Below are 25,196 nucleotides of genomic sequence, written 5' to 3' on the forward strand. Positions count from 1 at the left end.
TACTCACCCGCTGCCCCGTGGAGCCTTGGGGGCCAGGTTCTCCACGCAGTCCCTGTGTGGGAGGGAGGAGAGGTATAGAGTCAGCTATTGGAGTGGGTGTGACCCAGGGATCCCAGGATTCCCCAGAATCCTCCACCAGGGGCTGCCTCAGTACTCACTCTCTCTCCCTTCTCTCCTGGGTGGCCGGAGATTCCTTTGGGTCCAGTGGGGCCTGGGGGTCCCTGAGCAACAAGACAGGGCCTCAGCTTTGTACTGAGGCAGGGTGGGGTGGGCAAGGACTTGGGGGGCACAGGGGTCGAGGAGGGAGTCCCAGTTTGGCCTGGACCTCTGGGTTCTTTACCACACTCCCAGTGCCTGGCATACAGCTGGCAGTTTATACATCTCAGGGTTTAGAGTTATGGCCCTGGAGTCAGAGAGTCCCTACCCCTGATCTGCAAGTTGCCATGTGCTGGTGGCAGCCCTTTAAAAAAAAAAAAAAAAAAAAAGAACCTCTATCATTCTTGGCTGTATGTGTTGCTCTTCCTTACATGGACTGAATGACTGAATAAAAAGATTTACTGAAAGTAGTTTGCATATTAAGTGCTCAATAAATGCTTGAATGAATGAACAAATGAATGAATGGTAGATGGGTGAATGGATGAATATGTGGACTGATGGTGGGTGGATGGATGGACAGACGAGTGGGACCACTTAGAGAATTACTCACCATGTGTCCAGGACTCCCAGGAATGCCCATGGGACCAGGAAGTCCAGGGGGACCTGGAGTAAGACACGACATCCTCAGGACTCAAACAGAGTACAATACCAGTAAGTCTACTATCCACTCCCTCCTGATGGCCACAGCCCTAGCCACTCTGCCATCTCCTGACCCCACCCCTTACATTGGGCCTGGACTCAACTTACCCATCGGCCCTGGGGGGCCTGGGAGTCCGGCTGGTCCCTGGGGCCAGTGGCTGCTGGTCTCAGTAAAGGTGTTGGACAGTAATGGGTCCCCTGGGGGAGGAAAGATGGTGAGTGAGCAGGACTGGGCTGGGATAGGGCAGTCAGTCTTTACCTGCCATACCTCTGCCAAGCCAGCTTTGACTACCCTGTGGGACAACCTATAGTGTGGGCGGGGCCATTGGACACCTGCTCCAAGGGTGGGGAGTGTGGAGAGGGCTGGTCACATGGGGCCAGGAAGCAGGGAGGCCTGGGTTTTAACCTTACCGCACTCTGGCTAGTGACATTCAGCAAGACCCTCCACCTTGCTGAGCCTATACTGCCACACGTCAAATGGGAATAGTAATAACAGCTACCATTTATTGACCATCTACTTTGTGCTGGGCTTCTGTGCATGGGGGTCATGGAGCTCTGGGAGAACTGTGCAGTCACTCTCCCCATTGTACAGATGAGAAAACTGAGGCTTGGAGAGGGAGGAGTGGTGAGATGGAATGAATGGCGCCCAGTCATACACCAAAGATACGGCACAGGTATGATTGAACCTGGCACTCCTAGCTCCCGACCACTGGCAGCACACACGTAGGTCAGCCTGGGGAGGAGGTCAAGGATACACGTCTGGGTCCAGATGGGTGGAGGAGGCTCTCTGAGCACAGGGTCAGGGAGCACAGAACTCATTTCCTGCCATCAGACCTGGGGCTCTCCAGCGCTCTGAGGGTTGGATCACTGCCAGCTCCAAGACTTGGCAGGAGGGCCGGATGCTGGTAATTCTAAGCACAGGCTCTGGAGGATGCCTGGGTTTGAAGCTGGTCTCTCATGTTCTGGCTATGTAATCGCTCCTCTCTGGCCCTCAGTCTTCCTCATCGGAGAACAGAAGAGGACAAAGGCACTATTGGAGGACTGGGTGACACATAGCTGACCAAGGGCAAGCCTAGTATACAGAAGGTACCAGGTAGATGGCAGTGACAATGGGATGATCATTATGCCAGCCCTGCCCCCACTCCCACCATTATCTGTCATGACCCCAAGGGACTTACCATATTGGGGGTTCCAGGCATGGGGTGGTCCAACAGGGGCTGGGGGACCAGGGGGCCCAGGGGGGCCAGGAGGCCCTGGTGGACCTGGAGGTCCCCTCTCTCCAGGAGTGCCCACAGCTCCAGCCTGGCCAGGGCTTCCTGGGGGGCCCTGAGGACCTACAATGGAACCAGGGAGTTGTTGGGTGTATAAGAGGCAGGGAGGTCCAGGGTGGCTGCAAGGGGGCGGAACAAGGCAGCCTGGGGGAGTGGGTACACGATGGCTGCGGAGGCCACAGGCCCAGGCCGGTCCTGGCCCTGACCTCCCTGGCCATCTATTAAGGGGATGAACACAGCCCTCTTCAGGGGCTTTAGGACAATGGACACTTGGTATACAGCAGGTTCTTAGGAAATGTTGATTACCAGAATGTTCTCTTCTCTCCCTTCCAGACTTTTGAATGAGTTGTTCCCTCCATTAGTCCTCCCTTTGCTCTGCCTGGTGTCCCCTCCAAGTCATCCTTTAGGCCTCAGCTATGATGTCACTCCCCAGGAAGCCCTCCTCATGCCCCACCCCATCCAGGCTGGGTCTAGGCTTCCTTCCTTGGGGTTTCCATACCTACAACTTCCCCCAGAACAACCTTGGTCACATGGTGGGGGACACTGCTATTTCTCCTCTGCCTGCCTCTCCTCCCCACAGCTGGTCTGGAAGCATCAGAAGGGTATGGACAGGTCTGACCCCACCAAGTACCCAGCTCAGAGCCTGCTGTGGTAGGTGCCCAGGACACATGGGTCCAGAGAATGCAAAAGAGGGTTTTGGGGAGCCCAGGTGTGAGTGGAGGGGTGATGAGCTGAGAGGCACGTGGGTGGAAGGGGCCCAGGCTACCTCTGGCCAAGTAAGGGTTCACCTGACAGGGCTGACCTGGGAAGCTGGGGGTAGGGGCAGTGCTGTGGGCACTCACCTGGTGGGCCTCTCATCCCCGTTGGGCCCCGGCTGCCAGTGTCTCCCTTGGGGCCAGTGGGCCCAGGAAGCCCCTGGCCACCAACTCGATCTGGGGGAGAAAGTTCATCAGCTTGGCAGCTCCAACTTTGCTCTTGCCCTGACACTGGCCCTCGTCCCCCAGTCAGCACCTACCCTCTCGAGGGAGCAGCGGGGCCCTCACGTTCTCTCTGGCTCCTGGTAGCCCTGGGGCAGGGGGTAGACAGGGGTCAGTGTCATCCAGGGTCCCTGCCTCCAGCTCCAGTGTGTACGACAGGAGCTACTGGGGTGCTGCGCCCCATCCCCTCAGGCCCAGAAAGGGGTCAAGCTGGGAGTCAGCAGCAGGGCGGGGACTGGAGTCTCACTCCCCTGATTCATTCCCAACACACTGCCCCTACTGACCCACTCACCTTGGAGGCTTCCATCTCCCGGGCTACCCCGGGCAGCTGGGGAGCCCCAGAGTGGGACAGGGTCCCCGGGTGCTGCTGGGGTCGGGAGCACTGCCCGCTCAGTGACAGTTAGCACTGCCACCTGCAGAGGAAGAAAAAGACAGGTAGGTACCAGGGTCTCAACAGGGGCAGGTCAGCCGAGGGGCCCCCGTGTTGGGGGCAGGAGGCCCATGCAGCCAGCATAGCCCAGCTTGGAGTGGAGACCCACCTCCCAGAGGCTCAGAACTTCATCAGAAGTGACTGTGGTTTTCAAACTACACAATTCATCACCGTAAAAAAGCCATCATACACCGTCATTGCCACCCAAGTGGAGTTCTGTGTTGCCATGTTTGCTGGGCCACAGGGTCTTTCCTATGCTGAGCTGCATAAATAACATGAAACTCCTCTTGGTCTATTCAAGTACTACAGGCTGGGAGGATTTTTACTAAATTTTGAGGGAAGTTTGGGAAGGTCTGACATGAAATAGAGGCCCCGAGGTGTATACAAAAACCACTTTGGGACCCAGTGTGGGGAGCCTGTGAAAGTCAGTGGTGTCCGCTGAGCCTCTGACCTGGGATTAAAGAGGGGCCAGAATGCCCACTGACCAGGGGGCAGGGGTCGTGTGGTCCTGTCCAGAGAAAAGCTGAAATTCCCGGACAGACCCAGAACTAAGAACCACACCCCAGACCTGAGACTGAACCCCTCATGCCGGCTCCTCCTGGGAGGAAGCCTGGGGAGCAGTGTGGGGTTCCCGGAGCTCCCACACTTCCTAGCGGGGGTTCTAGCACACGCTGTTCAGAAACTTCCTTTTCCCCCTTGATACCTTAGGGGCATCTTTTCATGTTACAAAACGGAGGTGTTGTGAACGGCTGTCTGGTATTATGCTAATTATGCAACCACTCCCTCTGCCATCTGGTTTTCAATTTTCCCCATTAATTATTATTATTTTTTAAATTTTTATTTATTTATTTTTTTGAGAGACAGAGTGCAAGTCGGGGAGGGGCAGAGAGAAAGGGAGACACAGAATCTGAAGCAGGCTCCAGGTTCTGAGCTGTCTGCAGAGCCCACTGCGGGGGCTCGAATTCACAAACTATGAGATAATGACCAGAGCCGAAGTTGGATGCTTAACCAACTGAGCCACCCAGGCGCCCCTTCCCTATTAATCATTAACATTTTGGTAACCACCTTTGCATCTATCTACTCTCCTTAAGATAAATTCCCAAAGGAGAAAATGATGGAGGAAAGGATATGCAGACAAAACACGTATGTCTTTACGTGTGCTTAGAAAATCTGGGGGGGGGGGGGGGTGCTCCTGGGTGGCTCAGTTGGTTAAGCGTCTGACTCTCGATTTCTGCTCAGGTCATGATCTCATGGTCCGTGGGATTGAGCCCTGCTGACAGTGCAGAGCCTGCTTAGGATTCTCTCTCTCTGCCCCCTCATGCTTGTGCACGCTCTCTCTCTTTCTCTCTCAAAATAAATAAGTAAACTTAAAAAAAAGAAAAGAAAGGGGCGCCTGGGTGGCGCAGTCGGTTAAGCGTCCGACTTCAGCCAGCTCACGATCTCGCGGTCCGTGAGTTCGAGCCCCGCGTCGGGCTCTGGGCTGATGGCTCAGAGCCTGGAGCCTGTTTCCGATTCTGTGTCTCCCTCTCTCTCTGCCCCTCCCCCGTTCATGCTCTGTCTCTCTCTGTCCCAAAAATAAATAAACGTTTGAAAAAAAAAATTAAAAAAAAAAAAAGAAAAGAAAATCTGGAAGAAAAGATGCTTAAATATTGACCGTTGCTCTCTCTCGGGGCATAGGTGACTGCTGCAGATGGTTTTCTGGTAGGTTTTTCACAGTTCTGAGCTATTCATGTTTCTAAACTTAGAATGTCTTGCTTTTTAATTGCTGAAACCTTTGTATCTTGAGATAAATTTGGGATGTGCAGATGTTTTGCTTTGGAAACTGGGAAGATAGTATTATGGTGGTGGAGGGGAATAAAAGGCAAAGGCGACAGGGCAAATAAGAGACTCAGCCACGGGCTCTGGGGGGGTGGGGTCTACAAATATCTGGCTGGCATGGAGATGGGCGTGCACAGGGAGCTTCGTAGGCCTCCCGGAGGAAGAGCAGGCCAGGCGATCTGACTGTGAGCAGGCTTCCTGGGGAAGGGCACAGAGGGGAAGCCAGCTTGTTCTGGAGGGTGGTGGGTGCCTGGTAGGGAGGTCACATGCTCTTGGGTGTTGAAGCGCAGCTCAGAGATGCAATGGGAATCATGAGTGGATGGGGTGTAGGGGTGCAGGGAGGGGGTGGGGAGGCAGGGGAGGGGCAGCTGCTCACCCACCTTGGCTTCCAGCACCTTCAGCCGCTCGGTCAGCTCTGATACTTTGCTGCAGTTGAGGCAACCTGCAGGGAGGGACGAGGCCGGGGCTGGGGCCAGGCGCCACAGGTTCCCCATGGAGCCCCTCAACGCCTGGGGGCAGGATGGAGGCAATGGGACACCTGATGACCCCAAACCATGAGATAGCCCGATGCAGGAGAAGGGGCTACAGCCTGTTCAAGGTAGGCCATGTCCTGAGGGTTTCCTTTGGCTCCAGATCCTCCAGAGCAGAATCAGGGACCCACCTCCTGCAACCTTTACATCCAAGATGACTCCTTCCCTGGAAGCCAGGGCAGGAAATCCTGTTGCTTCCCCTTGGGCAGGGCTGGCCTGGGCTTGCCAGCTTTGTGACACATCACAACCTGGACTGAGCTGGCTCAGAGGCGCTACCCTCTGATTCTGCCTCCGCAACCACCGTCCAGCTCCTCGGGCCTCCCCAGGGATACCCCTAAGTTATCGGTAGCAGCTCTGGCCCATTCCAGAACCTGCCAGCTGCGGTGCATGGGGACTAGTGCTTTAAGGGCTCATCTCTCCAGTCCACGCCAGGATCCCATGTGTTACGACGAGTGTCACCCCAGTTCACATCTGAGGGCACTGAGTTCAGAGCAAGGGTGCAGTGAGTTCCTCACAAGCACAAAGTCTGGGGTCGAGTCCCAGAGCTGCCCCTTCCTGGTTATGGGGCCTTGGGAAGGGCGCGTCTCCTCTCTGACCCTCAGCTTCCTCCTCTTTAGAATGGGGACAATGATGCCTTCCTGGGGCTGTGAGATTGAAATGGGTTGAAAATGGAAAGCACCTGGCGCAGTGCCTCACTCATTGCAGATGCGGAGAAAAGCATAGTTTAAATAAAAAGAGGACTGGCGGCTTGGGCCCACGTCTGCAAGAGTCTGGGGATCACACACACACAAAAAAGAGTTTGGGGGTCATGGGTCTTGGGGTGCTGGGCCCAGGTCAGACTCCTTCTAGGCCCTTTCTCTCCACCCCCCACTTTTCTTTCCAGGCTGGGGTGGGCAACGGTGGGCGCTCTCCCTGACCCTCCATTGCTGGACTCAGCTGGCTTTAGGATCATCACCGCATTGCCTGTGCCCCCGCCCGGCCTCTCCTAAACCAGGGGGACCCCAAGCAGCTGCCCCAGGACCCACCTGAGAAGGCTGTGGGCCTAAGTGCCATCCGTCGCATGGTGTTGCCTGACCAGCCAGGCTCCAAGAAGCCAGCGGAACCTGAAACTGAGGGATGATACTGATGAGAGCCCCGCTGGCCTGCACTATTCCCCATGTGCCACTGTGGCCCCGGCCAGGATCCCTACCCCTCCTGGTGAAGAGGGAGACAGAGGCCCAGAGAGGTGGGACAGTTTTCCTGGGTCACACAGCAAGAGCTGGGATGAACTGGAACAAGACTGCCAACTTGATGGGACTGGGGAGTGGGCTGGCAGCGGGTAGGGGCCAATGACCCCAGCAAGCTGCATGGGTTAAGAGCTTAGAGGTAACAGATGCAAGGTTGGGTCCCAGCCCTGCTACTTGCTGACCTGTATGACTTGTCCTCTCTGGACCCGCCTATATTCCCATCTATAAAGTGGAGTCATAAGGCTACTACGCCCCCCAGGCTGGTGTGATCCTGAGGAAGGCAATGTATACAAAAGGCCCCCTGGGCACACATAGGCACACAGCAGGCAGCTGGGACATGGCTGTCCCCCTTCTCCCTGCCCCAATTGGTAAGAAGACACTGAAGTGGAACCCGCCCTGGTTTTAAATGAAAACCAGAGGGAGGCTGGCTGCCTGGGAAGGGCAAGGGGGGCTGTGCTCTACTCTGCCACCACCCCTATGAAGAGCGGCCACCCTGGCTGGTCTGGCTCTGGGGGCCTGGTTTTCCCCACAGCCAGAGGGATGGGCTGGCCGAGCCAGGGGCAGGGGTACAGCTGGAGGGGCTCTGGAGCCAGCAGTAGCAACTGCCTTTCTCTCCCCACCCCCCCCCCCCCGCCGCCCCCCAGGCCTGCCTTTTAAGGCCGCAGAGTGCCATCTGGTGGGGGGGGGGGGGCGGGGAGAAAAGACCCAAATAAGGCACAGACCTGGCAGCTCTGAGCCAGGCTGCGGGTTGGTGCAAGGAGTGCGGCGCCGGGAACTCAAACCAGACGGGTGTCTCTGGCCAGCCCCCAGCAGGGAGGCGGCCAGACCCTGCTCCACCATGGGGCCTCTGCTCAGACTGGCCTTGCAACTCCCGCTCACCCTCCCTGGGGACCTGGGACTTGCCCCATCGCAGGGAATAAATCTGGCCCAGGACAGAGGAAGGTGGGCTGGCAGCCCAGGACCGGGGGCAGGGATCGGGGCAAGGTGGGGGGAATGCCATGTGAGCCAAGTCCAATGCTAAGTGTTCTACACACCCCAGCTCAATCTCACATGGTAGGTTGTAACAGCTAACACTTAACAGCTAGCACTTACTCTGGGCCTGGCACATTCAAGTAAGCACTTCACATACACATTTTTAACTCATTATCCTCACAGAACCCTATAAATGGGTAAGTACCACCTCCACTTTACAGATGGGAAACTGAGGCACAGAGCTCCTCTGTCCCCTGTGTTCAGATGAATGGACGAGTGAATATGAGTATCTCTCTGGGGGGAAACCAAGATGGCTGGAGCCTGGACTTGAACTCAGGTTAGCCTAACTCCAGGGCTCGACCTCTGGGCCACCTGGCACCTCGAGTCAGCCCACTGGGTGGAGGCAGGGAGGCCTGGAACCTGTAGGAATGCTGGCTCTGGAGGAGAATGGGCTCGCCAAGCCTTCCTCGTCCTCTTTGCTCCCAGGTGAAGATGTAAAAGGCCATTTTATTACTCTTTTCAGGAAGTCAACCAAAGGAAGCTGCTGTCTCTCCAACCTCATGGCAGTTTGGGTTTTCTCTGGGATGAAGTCTGGCAGAGCATCTGCCCGGCCTGGCCTCCTCACTTACCCTGCTGTTTCCCCCTTTTTTTCATGGCATTCCCACCCTCTAACATGTACTGTGTCAGTTCCCCAGTTCACGGCCAGTCACCCACCCCACTGGCTGGAACATGAGCCCCACCAGGACAGGGACCTAGTCTGTCCCATGAATGGCCTGGAAAAGTGCCTGTTGCATAGTAGGGCCTCAGTGGCCTCAACAGACCTTCTGTTAACAAATGCATGAATCACCGGCCCAAAATGAATGTAAAACAAACAAAACAAAAGGCAAAATAATGTGGACGGCAGACACAATGGTCTTGAAAATGAGCATAAATGTTCTAACGTCACACGAGGGCTTCCCTGAGTTACTAATCTATGCACTTGTGGTTGGAAATTCTTTTTCAACAAATTTGCTTTCGTACATTTCACTGGACGCCAGAGAGAACTAGAAAAACTAATGAAAACATGGTCTGACCATCAGCATAGATGTAACTGGTTCAAAGTGATGGCAAGTGAAAATTTTAAAAGAAAGAAAAATGGAAGCAAGGAAGGAAGGAAAGAAGGAAGATAGTTAAAGAAATAACAAAACTGCTAAAAAAAAAAAAAAAAAAAAACCCAGAAAATATTGGTTTGGTTTCAGGATTCACAAAAACAATCCCTAAAACTTCAAATTCTGGTAAGTGGACAGAACTACTTTAAGGGGCAAATCAGGCTGTAAAATGGCCCTTTAGCACAGCAAATCCCAGTAGGAAAAAAGCCCAGGGTTGGGACAAGGTCCCCTGTCATCCAAAAGTATCATATCCTTCCCACTGGTGTTGGGCCAGGACCTCTGGAGCAGACCCCAGCGGGCTGAAAGTCCCCCAGACCCCAGCTTGGTGGTCTGTCCTGAAGTTCCACCCCTCAGCCCTAACCTTGCCCTCTCAGGGGCTCCAGGCTGGGTTCCAGGACCACAAACCCCAGCTTCACTCTGGGAAACCTGACTGTGGGCTACTTCCCACCACCTGGGAGGTGTCTGCCAGTACCACATACACTGCCTCCCTACCTCCTTCCCCACAGCTGCCAGTCCTATATCACCTCCTCCAGGAAGCCTTCCCAGACAGACCAGGGTACCCACCAAAGCTCCCCCCATGACACTCTCATCACTCCCTGCCTTGATCTGCACAAGGACAGCATCAGGTACAGTTTCAAGCCCTGTGCCCCCATAAGCAGCTCCCCTTCCCCCTGCCCACCACTAGGGCTAAGCTAAGAAGCCCCTTCTCATTGGGTCTTCATGAGAACATGAGGCCCAGAAAGGAGAGGCTGCCTGCCCACACAGAGAGGTAGGGATGTGGGGATTCAAACGCCACCCTACACTGGGAATGTGGGTGTGAGAAGTTGCGAGTGTGCCTGGGCTTCATCTCTGGCTTTCTCTTCCAGGACAGGGGCCAGCAGAGGGGCTTCCTCATTCATGAGCCACCCACAGGTCTGCTGGGTCCAGTGACCACAGCCGCAGAGATGCAGTCTCCCCAGCCTCAGTCCAGGTGTCGTCCTGGGAATTTACTTTGCAAATGTAAATATTTGCTGCTGTTGGCCTGAACCAAAGATGGGGTCAGGGATGGGGCCAGGAGCTCCAAGAACCCTCCAGCTGGCTTCTGGGAGGCCTCAGTCTGTGTCCAGCCTGGCCCTCTCTTCAGGGTAAAAGGAGGTTCCCATTCATTTCCCATGTACCCACTGTACGTCAGGCACTGGAGAGACACGAGTAGTGATGGCAAGGCGGGGGCCACCGTAGCCAGGTGGCAGCTCCAGGAGGGTCACAGGCAGAGGGGACAGCTGCTGCCCAGGCTGTGGGATGGGAGAGAAGGCCAGTGTAGGCCAGGGGTAAGATGGAGTGAGGGCAAGGCTGGAGCACATCACTGGGGTGGTCAGGAAGGTGGAGAGGGGAGCCACCCAGCTAGGGGTGAAGGACGGACAGGCAGGGAGTCAGAAGATAGGGGCTGCTGGACCTTCCAGACAGGAGTGGAGTAGACGGGTGGCAGTCTCGGGCAGCACTGAGCCCACAGGATCCTGCATCTTCAGAGTAAAGCACAAACTTTGCACTGTAACTGGCATCTAGTTAGGGCTGGAAAGATAGGTGCAGGAAGGGCCTGGCCCTGGATGGTGGAGAAGCCCAGGGCCCAGGCAACACCTGGGCCAGAACCTCCGGTCTGTTCTTAAGCTTTTTTGCTGTGTGACCTAGGGCAAACTTCTTCCCTCTCTGGTACCCCATCATAGAAGGGCTGTGGGAGTCCACAGATGGGGAAGGGACATGTGTGCTAAGGACAGTGGAACAGTGAGGGGCAAACAGGTCACCTAGCTGCAGGGGATCCCATGGGAGAGGAGGATGAGGGAGCTTCTCGATTTTTCTATCAGGGAGCAAGCAACTGGGGCTGAGATTGGCTTCCACCAGTCTCATGGTGCCCCAGCTGTCTGAATACTCCCCTACTGGAAATCCTCAGCTGATGCTGCTGCAGAGGAAAAATCCTGGCCCCAGGTCATACTGATGGACTTTGAATCGGGATGTGACCTTGAGCAAGGCATTTCCCTCTCCCAGCCTCAATTTCCATACCTGGACCTTCTGCATCATGGCATGATAGGTAGCATGACACCGGTGGGTGTGAGTCATGGTACCCGGCATGGAAGACAGTGGACGCTTTCCTTCCCCTCATCATTATTATTACGGGAGGGTCTGAGCCGGGGGGAAGCTGCAGACCCCAGGTCAGAGCCCTAGCTCTGAGAATCCCAGCTATAAAGCTTATTTGCTGTGTGACCCTGGATGAGATCTACACCCTCTCTGAGCCTCACTTACATCGCCTGAACAATGGGGCTGATGGGTGAACAATCTGTCCGCAAGGACTCCCTCCTCCCAGAGGCAGAATAATACAGAGGCCACAGCAGCCCTGCCCTCAGCAGAGCCCACCAGGGGCTCAGGACCTGCAGACACAGTGCATCGGGCCTTGGCCCTTCCTCAACGTTTTCCAGTGGGAGTGGGCAGCCAGGTGAGACTCAGCCAGGCTCCCTTCCTCCATCTAGTCCCACCTCCCAAGGCCAAGAGGCATTAGTAGAGGCCTGATCAGACAGGTCCCGTGCTGAGTGACTCCAGGTCCAGGTGAATACCCTTCTGAGCCTCAGTTACCCCATCTGTAAAACGGGGCCCATTCCAGTCTTTTCCTCATAGGTTGTCATGAACATCAGGGTACATCCTTACTCATCATCACAGAGTGAACATTGCCATTCTGAAGATGAGAAAGCCAGGGCTAAGAGCTACGAGTGAACGAAGAACCTGCAGACTCGAGGCCTGTTTGCTGAGCAGCTGACTGAGAAACTAGTCTCAGAGGTGGGAGGCAGGACAGTCCCAGAGAGCCATCGCAGAATCCCCAGCACAGGGGCCAAGGGGGAGAGGAAGATATAAATTTATGAATATCCACTGTGTTTGAGGCATGAGTCTCAGATGCTCATAATAAAGTACAAGGTGGGCACTTTTCAATCCCAGGTGACTTCCAGATAGAGACAAGATTCAGAGAGGTAGGGTGACCTGCTCCAGATCACACAGCAGAGCACAGCTGATCTAGATCTGAATTCTGGAATGATGGGTGCTCCCTCTCCTCCTTCATGTCACCCCACACTGCTCTGGTGACACTACTCTGTGGCCCCAGGGCCATGTCACAGGGCTGGGCAGACTATGAGGGCAGTTACCAGCCAGGGAAACTGCTGGAGGGGTGGGGCTCAGCCTCAACCAAGCTGTCAGAGGAAGGGCACGGCCTGGGTTGGGCTTGCAATGTCCTCATGCTTCCCCACCCTCATTCCCAGGACCCCAGAAGAGCAGTGTTCCAGAACATCCAGGCCTGGGCATCTCTTTAGTCTGCTCTGCCTGTGTGTGTGTGGGAGAGGCCCTTCCTGTCTCTGGTTATCACATAGTGCCCACCACGGGCTGCCGTGCCACTGCAGGGTCTTTACGGCTTCATTTCATCCTTGAAACATCCCTGGGAAGCAGACTCTAGTACCCTGCCCATTTCACAAGTGAGAACACAGAAGTTTAGTGTGGGAGAGCCCAGGCTCTGCAAGAGCACACAGCAGCTTGGTGCTCTTTAGAGAAGGTATTCCTCCCTTTGAATGGGCACGAGATACGGGCCACCTGCACTGCAGTCCCCACCCCGCCCCCTCTGCCCGGTGCCCTTGCACAATGACTTGCACAATGTATGGGGAGTCCCTGGCCCAAGGCCACACAGCTGGTGTGTGGCAGATCTGGCCTGGCCCATGAAGCCCTGGAGACGTCCATCCCGGGCTGGGACCTGAAGGCCCTGAAAGAGGAGATGGCAGATGTCAGGGTTGGCCTAGCCCAGCCCCCGTCTTGCATGCCAACCTTGCCATTGGCAGAGACCTTAGCCTTGATCCTGGTTTCTGGACACACAGCCTCCAGCTGTGGGACTCAAGGGCATGGGAGCTGCCCCCACCTGTCCTCCGCCCTCACTGGCTCCATGATGGCCCCACAGACCTGGGAAGGTCTGCCCTTGGGAGGGAAGCCACTGATAGAGTGGCCTTTGTCTGGGCAGGCCCTGCCTGGCTCAGGCCCGCTAGGCCCAGGTGGCCCCCACACTCTGGGGACTTACTTCCCCCTGACCAGCCACGCTGTGTTCTCTTTGGCAGCAGCCCCTCCTTGTTGGCTCTCCTCCTGCCCCCTGGGCCCCTCTTCCTCCCACCAGGGAGGGGAGGGTCCCATTCCTGGTTCCCCTTGATGTCTGCCCTCCCACACCGGCACCGGCAGCTGCCTCTCTGTACAGGACCCCTGCTGGGCATCAGGCAGCTCCCCCACTCCCTCTGGCCACCCCTACCGGAACTGGAGACTCCCCAACCCCACAGGGAAATCTGCCAGGCCCCTCCCTGCCCCACTCTGTCATGAGCTCTACCCCCCACCTTGTGTGACTCTGGGTATGTGACTCCACCTCTCTGGGCCTCTGTTGCCCATCCTATGAAGCAGGACTCTTGTGGGGTCCCAGGGAGGCGGAGCATGTAAATCTTTCAAGAAGCACCTATGAATGGTGACTTGTTAGCATCACGCTCTCTTGATTCAGAGGCCATGTCTCACACGTTCGTGTTTCTGGAATCAGAGTATGTCTTGTGACTGATGCTCACATTAACGTGCTGCTCTGGGGGCCCTGAATGCCTCTTTCCACTGATGTGCCTACAGGCGTGCTTCTTGGGCTGGTTCTGACAGCTTCTCTCGCTGAGTTCAGATAGGTAGTGAGGGTGGGAGCCACCCAGACTGCTTAGCAGAGAGGCAGGTGCCCTTGAGAGAGGGCTCTCCAGGTAACCATGTGTCCAGGGTGCAGGGAGGCCTGGGCTGTGTCCTCTGTACCACTGCTGGGTGCTGGGCCCTGAGCCACCCGTGTTGCATGCAGAGAAGGGGGGTGGGGTGAAAGGGCTCCCTCTGCCTGCGACACACTCCACATGTGGTGGCCCATCTCTAAGGCCCTGGGAGAGGCCAGGCAGACCAGCCTTCAAATCCTGACCGCCACTCGGGAGCTGTATACCCATCACTTTCCTGAGCCTCAGTTTCTTCACCCACAAGATGGATACAACCATCCCAACCGGGCCGATTCACAGACTTAAGGGGTGCTTTGTTTCCGTGTGCTGTTACCATATCCAATGGAAATGTCCACATGGGTTCTCCCCAAGTTTGGAGGAAAGGCTTGGGATGGTGTGCCTCAAGACATGAGCTATGCAGCATGTATGAAATTCCTTCAGGGGTCCTGAGAGTTAGGCGGTCAACACCCATGGGACAGCAGGCCCTGACTGTGTGCATACCAGCCAAGCCTCACTAGTGGGCCCGGGTGTGCCCAGTGCTGGCCACTGTAGCATCTACCGACTTAGCAAGGGTTGACTACTCCCACCCACGCGCCCGAGGGAAGGCACCCGGCCTGTACCTCGGGGTAGTCCTACCTTCCTCGCAGTTCACCCCTGAGTGCCCGGGGCAGCACCTCCACTCACGCGTGGTCACTGTCTTGTACATCACCTTGTATGTGGGTCTCACCACGGTTCTGTAGCTGAAAGAGTGTACAGGGGGCCGAACTCAGACAGAGTTTTCTGCCACCTTTCCCATCGACCTGGATGTCCGTGGGGACAAACTCCAGGGTCCTCAGCTACCTCTGAGCCCCCCTGGAGCCTCTCTCCTCCTCTATACAGGGATTCAGCCCTTCCAATCCCTCGTAACTCCCCGGGTGGGGGGATCTAGATACTAAGTGGACAGGAAGTCCCTGCAAGCTGGGTTGGCCTGTCCTGCCCAGCAGTGAAGCCTCACCAAGTGAATGCATGTGGGTAAATGGTGGAATCCTTTCCCCAGGAGGCCCTCCAAGTGCCCCAGGAGCCTAAGGGGAGGTGCTGAGGATGGGGACGGGGCCAATATTCCCTTTGCTCCGCCCACCCTCGGGGCCCCTGCATTTCCCTGCACTCTCGATGCAGTGTCACAACCAGGCCTTTGCTCCTGCTGGCCTCCACCTAGAATGCCACCAGCCCCTGTTCCACCATGGTCTCACTTACCTGTTCCCTGGGCAGCTCATGGGCCAGGGGCAATTCTGCAGCACTCGCTGAAGGTAGGTGCCATTTTGCACGTGACATGAGATGGTACGGGTCACCACATAGGAGCACCAGTTCCTGAAACAGACCCACAGTGAGGAAGCTCAGGTGCCATGCGCAGCCTCTGCCCAGGACCCTGGGGAGGATGAATGAGGAGGTCCGGGTTCTCTCCAGGAGCCCTGAGTCTCTAGGGAGAGAGAGACCCCTGAGCTCTGAGCCCTTTGGGCCCCAGTCAGGAGTCTCTGGGCTACTGTGGCTGAGGAGTGACTCCCATAGCTCTGGAGGGGCAGCTGTGCTGGGGGCTCTCGGAAGGTCGTGGGGACTGAGCTGCGGGGGACAAGACGGGAGCAAGGCATCCTTGCCTGCTCTCTCCTTTCTCGATATTACTTCTCTCCATCCGGGTCACCAGGGCCTCCTGCCTCCCACCCGGACAACAGCAGCAGCCCCCGTCTTGCCCCTCAGTCGCTCCCTAGGGAGAGTGTCATCAAATGGAAACCTGGCCATGTTCTTCCCGTGCTCATCCTCACTCGGAGCCCTCCAGATCTCCCGTGCTCACATCTGCTGTGAACCCTCACCTCCAGGCCTTCACACACACTCACGCTGGGCCCACTGCCACACGCTGGGCCCACACTGCCCCCACTTCTCCACTTGGCACCTCCGACCTTCAAAGCCCTACTGTGCTGTCACCTCTCCCCGAGTCCTTTCCCACCTCCACCCCTACCTGAACAGAATTGATGGTTCCCTGCCAGGGATCCCCTGCAGCACTTTGTATACCTGTCTCGCTGAGTTAGGCTGAGGAGTCATGTCTGCCCTCTCCCTCCCCTGGCATGACAGAAGAGAGGCCCTGTCTCACTTATTCTTGTGTCCCCTCTGTGTGATAGCCAGATGTCCCAAGCATGGGGGACTGGATTCTCCAAATGCCCATTAATAATCATATTGCTTTGCGGGGCGCCTGGGTAGCTCAGTCATTTCAGCAGCTGACTCTTGATTTCAGCTCAGGTCATGATCCCAAGGTTGTGGGATCGAGCCCTACATTGGGCTCCACACTCAGCAGGGAGGATTCTCTCTGTCTCTCCCTTTGTCCCTCTCTCCCCTGCTCGTGTGTTCTCTCTCTAAAAAAACAAAAAACAAAACAAAAAACATATTGCATTGCATTTATTGAGCACCCACTGTATGCTAAAGGTATTTACATTATCTTCCTAGTAAGTCAGGAAGGCACCTCCCTACATTTTACAAAGGTGTAAACTGAGGCTTGGGGAGCGGGGGGGGGGGGGGGGGGGGGGAGGACAACTGCTCACGTACCAGAGCTGGTGCATGGTAGAGTTGGATTTGCACCCAGGAATGTGGATGGCCCAGCCTGGCCCCTGACTTCATCCCAGAGATCTCAGCTCCTGTCTCCTCCCCATCTCCTGAGCCACGGTCCATGGTTCTGTGAAGGCCCCAGCCTGGGAACCTGCTGACCCCAGGCTCAAGACCACAAAGGAAAGTCTGGTGGGGTGACAGGCTCTGGCTGAAAAGGGTCACCTGAAACAGTCCCTCCTTTCCCAATCCTGGCAAAAAATGCAGGGCCTGTGACCCTGTGCAGGGCTGAGGGCTGCTGAGCCGCTGGAATGTCTCAGCCATCACAGAGATGTCTGCCACCACTGACATCCAGTCTCCCAGCTGCCGTCCCACCCCCGACCCTGGTCACCCATCAGAGAATGTCCTTGGCGGGGACCTGCCGACTAACTCACTGTGGGATGCTGGGGAAGTCCCTTCACCCTTTTGTCACCCTGGGATAAGTCCAGGAGGAAGAAACAGCCTTAGCCAAAGGCAAAGTGGGGAGAAGGGATGGCTCTGTTTAGACCAATGACCTGGCAGAGGCTCACCATAGCCCTTGGCCAGACACCACATGGAAGAGGTGACAGGGGCTTGTGGCAGAACTGCTGGGAACCACGTGACACTGGGAACAGCCTAAACAGCTACAGGACCACTGGACGTGGAAAACCAGATGCGAGATAGAGCCCAAGTTCTCCACGTGTAGACCACCATGTCTGGCTAATTGAGAAACGCAAGTGCAGACCAACGGATAGAGAAGGATTGGATTTCTATTAAAATAAGAAAGCTCAGGGTGGGGGTGGGGGGCCCTGGGTGGTTCCGTCAGTTAAGTGGTTAAGTGTCTGACTTTGGCTCAGGTCATGATCTCACAGTGTGTCAGGCTCCGTGCTGACATCTCAGCCTGCGGGTTCTGTGTCTCCCTCTCTCTCTGCTCCTCCCCTGCTCACCCTCTGTCTCTCTCTCTCAAAAATAAATAAACATTACATGAAAAAAAAAAAAAAGCTCAGGGGTGCCTGGGTGGCTCAGTTGGTTAACTGTCCAACTCTTGATTTCCGCTCAGGTCATGATCTCACTGTTTATGGGTTTGAGCCCCACATTGGGCTCTGTGCTGACAGTGGGGGAGCCTGCTTGGGATTCTCTCTCTGCCTTTCTCTCTGCCTCTCCCGGGCTCAAGCTCATGCTCTCTTTCAAAATAGATAAACTTAAAGAAATTTAAAAAAGAGAAAGCTCAAAGACTATTTATATGTATATGCACATATATAGCTATGTGTGCAAAGTTAGGAAAAATCACACGCTCACATCAAATTGCCACCCATGGGGGCAGGGAGGAGCTTTCCATCTGCTCTGTCTCCTGCACTAACAGCAGTCTTCAATGATCATGCGTGCTGCACATCAGGAGCTTGGGTCCAAAGCCTTTCACATACCAATTATGAGTACCACTTTACAGATGGGAAGACTGAGGCTCTCAAGGTCTGGGATGAGCCCCAGGCACCCAAGATGAACAACACAGTAAAGGCTGGGATTCAGGTCCATCTGACCCTAGAGTTGGCACTTTTTTTTTTTTTTTTTAATTTTTTTTTTTCAACGTTTTTATTTATTTTTGGGACAGAGAGAGACAGAGCATGAACGGGGGAGGGGCAGAGAGAGAGGGAGACACAGAATCGGAAACAGGCTCCAGGCTCTGAGCCATCAGCCCAGAGCCCGACGCGGGGCTCGAACTCATGGACCGCGAGATCGTGACCTGGCTGAAGTCGGACGCTTAACCGACTGCGCCACCCAGGCGCCCCTAGAGTTGGCACTCTTAACCTCAGGCTGGAAATTTTCTCCCAATGAGCAGGTGGGTGATTTTAGAAGTTAAAAAAAAAAAAAAATACATTTCTTCAAAAAGGCCCCACTCTTTAGATCCTCTGGGTCCCTAGAGCTGTTTGAGTTTTGTTTGGTGTGGGGGGGGGCATAAGCCCCTTTGAGAAAGTGATGTCACTTGTGGTTCCTATCCAGAAAAATGCATAAAACTTGGGGTGCAAGTTTTGGAAGGCACTTCCTGAGGGGTGCTGGGGGTTCCCTGCAGCCTGTGTGATGTTCCTCAGGCTGGCCCTAGGGCTCTGGGATTGAAGGAAGGAGGGAGGGAGGGAGCAACCCGGGCAGAGGACAGTCAGAAGCTCCAGATACTGGAGGGGCCCCTGCGCCAGGAATGAAGACTCTGTCCCAGTGTATGGTTGTATACACACACGCAAAGGCATGCACATCCATCAATGCAGTGAGCACACACACAGACACACACACACACGGACACACACGCACGTATTTATGAGTGCCTACAACTCCTGGACACACGTGTACCCATGTGCACACACACAGACCCACATAAGCACACACACACACACACACACACATTCAAGCACACAGTCAGACCTAGGCAAATCCAATAGGAAACACAGCCACAGAATGACCATCCTGTCAGGCAAATGGCCCTGTGCACACACGCCTCCCTCTATGCCCAGGCCCTGGACCAGGCTGGGGGAGGTGGGCCTGTGACTGCCCACAATTGCTTGACCTGCCCCTCTTTCTTTATACCAGGGGGCAGTGAAAGAAAACAATTTTCTTCTTCCTTAATTAAAATTGCCCCCATGTGGGTCCCTGTTTTATTTCCCACGAGCTGGAGTTTGCTTGAATCCCCTGCTTAAAAGATGTGGAGCTGATGGCTGACTAAACAGGAGGGGATACTTAGGCCATGTGGGGTTCAAGGTCAGCCCCTGGCCACTCCCCTGGGATGGAGCGGGGAGTCACCAATAACCACGCCCACCCTTCCCCGGCCTTGACGACCCCAGCCCCACTGCTCCTAGGATAAACCCAAGTTCCTCTGAAGAGTCCTGGCCTGGCCCCTCTGTCTACTTTCCAGGGGCAGCAGGACCTCCTTCTAAAGCACAGACCTAAGGTTGCCACTGCCTGCTGTGAGTCCACAGCCACCAAGGCTCCCCATTGCCCTGTGAGCCCTGCCAGCCCTGTCCTTGCATTCGAATTCCCTCTGCCTGGAAAGCACCCACTCCCCCCTGCTCCAGCAAACTCCTATTTGTCTTTTAGGTCTCAGTCCTAAGATCCCAGGAGAGGTGAGGCACCTCCAGGGGTCACCTTCAGCCACTCAAGGCAGCCTTGAGCTTTTCCCTTCCTTGCAGATGCTGAGGGAAGGCACTGGCAGGGGCCACACTAGAATGGGGCTCAGCCTGAGGGTACCCAGGGAGGTTTGCTGAATGACTGAATGACCAAGAACAGGCAATGGCCCTGGGCAGAGGAGCCAGGACCCAGGTTCCCAGAGATAGGCGCTGTACTTGGAAGCCTGCCTACATCCCACTGTCCCTGGGAGTTTTCTTTTTTTTTTTTTTTTTAACGTTTTATTTATTTTTGAGACAGGGAGAGACAGAGCATGAACAGGGGAGGGTCAGAGAGAGGGAGACACAGAATCTGAAACAGGCTCCAGGCTCTGAGCTGTCAGCACAGAGCCCGACGCGGGGCTTGAACTCACGGACTGCGAGATCATGACCGGAGCTGAAGTCGGCCACTTAACCGACTGAGCCACCCAGGCACCCCTGGGCGGGGGGGGGGGGGGGGGGGGGGGGGGTTCTTTTCTGAGATGCGGGTCAGTGATAAGTTGCCCAAGAACCCAGTGAGGCTGAGCCTGTGGGACAGGGCGAGGGCAGGAGCTGGGAGGGGGCAGCCCTTCTCTTCCGGGCTTGCCACTGCTCCCACTCAGCACTTCCTGGGCCCCCAGAGGCTGCTGGAGGAGAGAAAACAGGCCAGACCAGCTCGGTGTGGCACCAGCTACCCCTACCAGGCCCCCCCCACTTGCCCTCCACCCCCTGCCATGTGGGCCCAGGGGACTTTGTCTCTGCAGGGCCCAGGGCTGCGATCCGGAACAGTGATAGGGCTAATTGCAGGAGGCAGCCAAGCGGGCCAGGGGCCAAGGGCCGTTATGAAAAGGAGAGGAAAGAAAGGAGATGTACACGGTGGGGGCAGGGTGATCAGAGCCAGAGCCCCGCTCTGGAGGCGAAGTTCCAGTCCTGGCCCTGCTGCTTCCTAACTCAGTGACCTTGGACCCTGACCCTCTCTGTGCCTCACTTTGTCCATCTGCAAATGGGGACAGCAGAATCTCCTCTCACACAAACTGTAAAGCACAGTGCTAATAGCTATTGTTCTCGAACTGTGACACTGGCTCCACACCCCACTGCTGTGGTAGAGTGGCTTCGCTGGGAGACACCAGCACAGTACCTTCCACAGGTCCTTCCTTTGACTTTGGGATAGGAATTGCCAGGCTCTGCATTTTATTTTATTTTATTTTTTATTTTATTTTATTTTATTTTATTATTTTATTTTACTATTTTATTTTATTTTATTTAGTTTTTGAGAGAGAGCATGCGCATGTGAGCAGGGGAGAGGGGCAGAGGGAGAGAGAGAGAGAAAGAGAATCCTAAGCAGGCTCCACGATGAGCATGGAGCTCCTGGTTGAGCTCAATCTCAGGACTCTGGGATCATGACCTGAGTCAAAATCCAGAGTCAGACGCTTCACCGACCAAGCCACCCAGGCACCTCAGGCTCTTCATTTTAAAGAGGGGGACACTGAGGTTCTGAGAGAAGTCACCTGGCCAGGTCACCCATGTGGGCAGAGAGCTGGGATTTGAGCTCCCCAGGGAGGGGCTGGGGAGGAAAATTCTCCACTCCTCTGGATTCTAGGATTTGCCCAAAGGAAGCCCATCTTGCAGAGGGAAGTGGCCTAAGCCAGGCCGCGGTGATGGCTTCTACTCTAGAGCCATAGTGCTGAGATGGGTTGTTAAAGGAAATAAGGATTCAGGTGGGAAGGGATCTCATGGGGGCCAGGAAGCAGCCCCAGCAGGGATTGGGGGGGGGTGGTAGACAGGGGCAGGGGTGAGCCAAGGCAGCTCTGCACAGCCCCCGGGCACCCTGGTTCCGGGGGTCTCAAAGTCTTGCCACATTCCTGGGGCTGGGGCGGCCCCTTGGATGCCTTCCCGGGCCTCCCCCTCCCCAAGCACAAAGCCTCTTTTCTGCCTCTGATCCTTTGGCTGCCAAGGGGCGCCTGGGGTGCTGGGCTGGGGGTGGAGGGAGCGCTGATGGGGTATGACGTCCCCATGCTGTCTCCAACAATGCTGGGATGTGGCCACAAGGGGAGGTCCTGGCAGCCGAGGACCACAGATTCCTCGAGTTAGGGGTCCCTTCCTCCACCTAATGTCAGTGATAGGAGGAACCACTGTTCATTCTTCTTATGGGGGACCATCCACCCTCAGAACAGGCAGGGGACAAGGGGAGGAAGGAGGGAAACATTGAGGAAACAGAGACCCGGAGCTATGAAGTGACCTGCCTGAGGTCACACACTGAGTGAGTGCCAGAGCCAGGGCCAGAGCCCCCACCTCCTAACCATAAGCTGCACACCTTTCCCAGACCCACAGCTGACCACTGCTACAACGCAAAGGACACTGGATTGGGAAACTGGCTGGCCTGGATCCAGGTGCCACTTTTCCTCTTTGGGCCCCAGTCTTATCTGTAAAATGGGAGCAACAGCACCGCCCACAGGGCTTTTGTGATGCTCAGGCCACTGGGAGCCTTCTGAGAACAGATGGGGTGACAGTCCCCAGTGACAACAGATACCTGCCCAGAGCCACTATCCTGCTCCCACGCAGGAAGCCGTGAGGAGGTGAGAAGCCCAGGCTGGAAGGCCCTGCCCTGGACTGGCCGGAGGGCAGTCTGGACCTTCAGTCCCCTCAACCATCATCCTTAGCCTGACACTGGGAATTCGAGTTTAGGGTCTTGGTCACCTTAGCACCTAGGATCCCGGGGGTTCACATTCATGCCCTGGGTAGGTGTTATCCTCCCTTAGAGCCTCAGCTTCCTCCTCTATGGAATGCGAACCATCAAAATGCATGCCTTCCATGGCAGTTGGGAAGAAGATTCTGGAGGTGGTAGATGCGGGTAAAATGCCCAACCCAAGTCAGCTGTGTTCAGCACGTAATAGGTGGTGGCGGCTGTGATATCTGCCACCTGCCTGTCCCTGTCTCACATAACCGCTATTCTGGCCTATGATGCCTTGACCACCTCTGCCCTCCAGCCCCAGCCATGTCACCTGCTCTTGCTAGCCCAGCAGGGGCATGCTGGCCCCTGACCACTGAGAAAGGGAATCTCTGAAAAGAATTAAAGAATTGAGGCCCTAGGGGGTGGGGGCCGGGGAAGGCCTTTGAATGGGATGAAAAGGCCTGAAGAGGCCTGGCTACTCTGTATTGTCTGCCTCAGACAAGGGCTGGCCCTCGAGAGAGAGGACCCCAGCAGGGGTGGGGGCTGCAGCCGGGACAGGGGCCAGGACAGGTTCAAACACTTATCAAAGCCAGAAAGACAGATTCAAATCCCAGCACTTCTACTAATGGCCCAAGAGCCTAGAACATTATGTTAATTCTCTGGGACCTCAGTTTGCTCATCTGCTAAATGGGGATAGTGCTTCCTACCTCATTCAAATCCCTCATTTGAAGGATTAATGACCACACGGCAAATAAAGGGGCTCAACTCCCCACTGGGGAGATGCTCCACAAACACCAAGAGAGAATGTTCCCAGCTCCAGAAACAGCAGCAGGAACACAGAATACTCTCTCCCATCTCTGTTCAAAATGCCAGGTCCCTGGGGGTGACCACTGACCCACGGACTGTGAAATTCCACCCCTGTCTTCTCCCTCCGAGGGAAATAAATAGCCAGGGTACTAAAAAAAGCCAAGAGCAGAGGGGAAAGGGTGGAGGTTCCCGAAGGGGGGTCAGCTAGGGGATGTGCTGGGCTTTTCCTGTGTGCAGGGAGGGGGTCCCTTGAGCTAGGGCCACGGAAGTCCCGAGAGGCGGGCTTCTCCCTGGCTGTTCCCCTTCCCCCTCCTTTGGGGCTCTGGAGGTGAAGCGGTGGTGGAGGGGTGGAGGAGGCTGTAGGGGAACGCCGGCTCAGGACACTTGCAGTAGGAGACCCCCGTACTGCCGGGAGCTTGGGCCAGATAGCTGGGCTGCCCAGGTCCCTTACTCCCATCCCGGCTGGCACTGAGGTGGGGGACCAGGTCCCCTCCCCAATCCCTGGCTTGCACGGAGGTTGGGGGGAGGGAAGGGGGGGGGTGCCTGGAGTCCTGGCCCCAGGGCTGGCAGGGCACAGAGGTGGTGGGAGGCAGCCCTTACCTGCGTCCGGAGAACTGGGCTCCCCCGACGTTCCACGCGGCGCTGCCTCCCGGGAGCAGGAGCCCGAGGCAGAGCAGCGCCCAGGCCCGCGGGCCGCCCATGCTGCGCCCGGCGCCCTCCGCGCGCGGCCCCTCGCCGTCGCCGCCCCCAGCCTGCCGTCCCCGCCCGCCCGCGCCGCCAGCCTCCCCGGACGCGCGGCTCCCGGTTCCCAGCGCGGCGACCGGAGGGCGGGCGGGAGGCGGGCGCGGGGCGGGGGCGCGCGTTCCCGGCCTCGCCCGGCCCCTCGGCGCGGCCCCCCGCCCCCTGCGCAGCCGTTGCCAACCCGGAAGGAACCCCGGGGGGTCGGGCGCCCCCGCCGGGAGGCCCGCCAGGTGCTCACCTGAGCCTGGCGCCTTTCGCCGCGTGGCCCTTTTGGGACCAGGCTGCCAGTTCGGAGGTGCACTCTCACGTGCTGCAGACCCGGGACCTGTGGCCGGGGCCACCATCTCAGACGCAGCCCGGACCCAACCAGAGCCGCCACGCCTGGACTAGCGATGCCAGGGCCCTCATCCCTTCCCAACATTTGTGAGAGATCCAGTTCCCAAGGCACGCGGGATCCATCCATCCATGCAACAAAGGCTTCCTGAGCAGTGAGCACCGCTGTGTGCAGGGCACCTGGCCTCCACTTCACATCCTGTCTCTGTTTATTCCTCCAACCACTCTGGGCAAGGTGGGCATGATTATTCCTATTATACAGAGAAGAAACCTGAGGCCCAGGTCCTTGTAGCCGCTCCTGCAAGGAGAAGATCTGAGCTGGTCATGAGATCAGTGTCTTCTTTTACTGTCATCTTACAGATCAAGAAACTGAGGCACAGAGAGGGGCTGTCTGTCAGTGGTTGGAAGAGCCAGGATTTGAACCCATATCTTCTGACTTCAGAGGGGTCAGCTCCCCCCCCTTTTTTCTAATGTTTATTCGTTTATTTTGAGAGAGAGGACGTGCAAGCAGGGAGAGGCAGAGAGAGAGAGAGAGAGAGAGAATCCCAAGCAGGCTCCACACTTGTTTGCACAGGGAGTGTGATACAGGGCCCAATCCCAGGTACCGTGAGATCATGACCTGAGCCAAAATCCTAAGTCTGATGCTTGATGGGCTGAGCCACCCAAGGAAGGGATTACCTCTTAAGCACGATTAGGGAAGAGAGCAGACAGCATATTGGTCTGGACCTCAGTTTCCTCATCTGTAACAAGGTAAGGATTGGCTTAGAGTATCTGAAGTACGTGGATAAACTTCTAGGGAGAGGGCTGTGAATCCCTCAGAGGTGTATGCAAGTGTGTGTTTGTGTGTGTGTGTGCACGATGGATGAATGTGTATGTGTATGATGATGCTTGTGATGCATGTGTGTGATATGTGTGTGTGCAGGTGTGATGGGTGTGTGTGTTTATGGGGAGGAACCACAGCTGTCATCAGAGGGGACCCCTCCAGAACCTCAGGACA

The 25,196-nt window shown here is 56.1% G+C and overlaps 1 protein-coding gene across 8 annotated transcripts in view; it reads right to left on the minus strand.

Moving 5' to 3' along the window:
* Positions 1-23,958, minus strand: part of EMID1 (EMI domain containing 1) — a 49,625-nt gene extending 25,667 nt beyond the window's left edge. For 2 of the 8 annotated variants that reach the window (XR_006707737.1, XM_045458529.1), the window contains exons 1-13: positions 23,726-23,925; positions 15,170-15,283; positions 14,573-14,676; positions 6,847-6,930; positions 5,672-5,733; positions 3,336-3,456; positions 3,082-3,132; positions 2,909-2,998; positions 1,974-2,129; positions 904-993; positions 707-759; positions 159-221; positions 8-52 (exon numbers count right to left, since the gene is read on the minus strand). Coding sequence is in view for 6 of the 8 variants with exons in the window: in XM_045458529.1 (XP_045314485.1) it covers positions 8-52; positions 159-221; positions 707-759; positions 904-993; positions 1,974-2,129; positions 2,909-2,998; positions 3,082-3,132; positions 3,336-3,456; positions 5,672-5,733; positions 6,847-6,930; positions 14,573-14,676; positions 15,170-15,283; positions 23,726-23,826 (1,134 nt within the window). In the remaining 2 variants the exon portion in view is untranslated. Of the gene's footprint in view, positions 1-7; positions 53-158; positions 222-706; positions 760-903; positions 994-1,973; positions 2,130-2,908; positions 2,999-3,081; positions 3,133-3,335; positions 3,457-5,671; positions 5,734-6,846; positions 6,931-14,572; positions 14,677-15,169; positions 15,284-23,725 lie in introns of all 8 variants that reach the window. The other 6 variants (XR_006707738.1, XM_045458530.1, XM_045458531.1 and 3 more) reach the window with 6 other exon arrangements.
* Positions 23,959-25,196: the final 1,238 nt, after the last annotated feature.

The sequence above is a fragment of the Leopardus geoffroyi genome, chromosome D3 (genome assembly GCF_018350155.1).
Source record: "Leopardus geoffroyi isolate Oge1 chromosome D3, O.geoffroyi_Oge1_pat1.0, whole genome shotgun sequence".
Taxonomy (NCBI): domain Eukaryota; kingdom Metazoa; phylum Chordata; class Mammalia; order Carnivora; family Felidae; genus Leopardus; species Leopardus geoffroyi.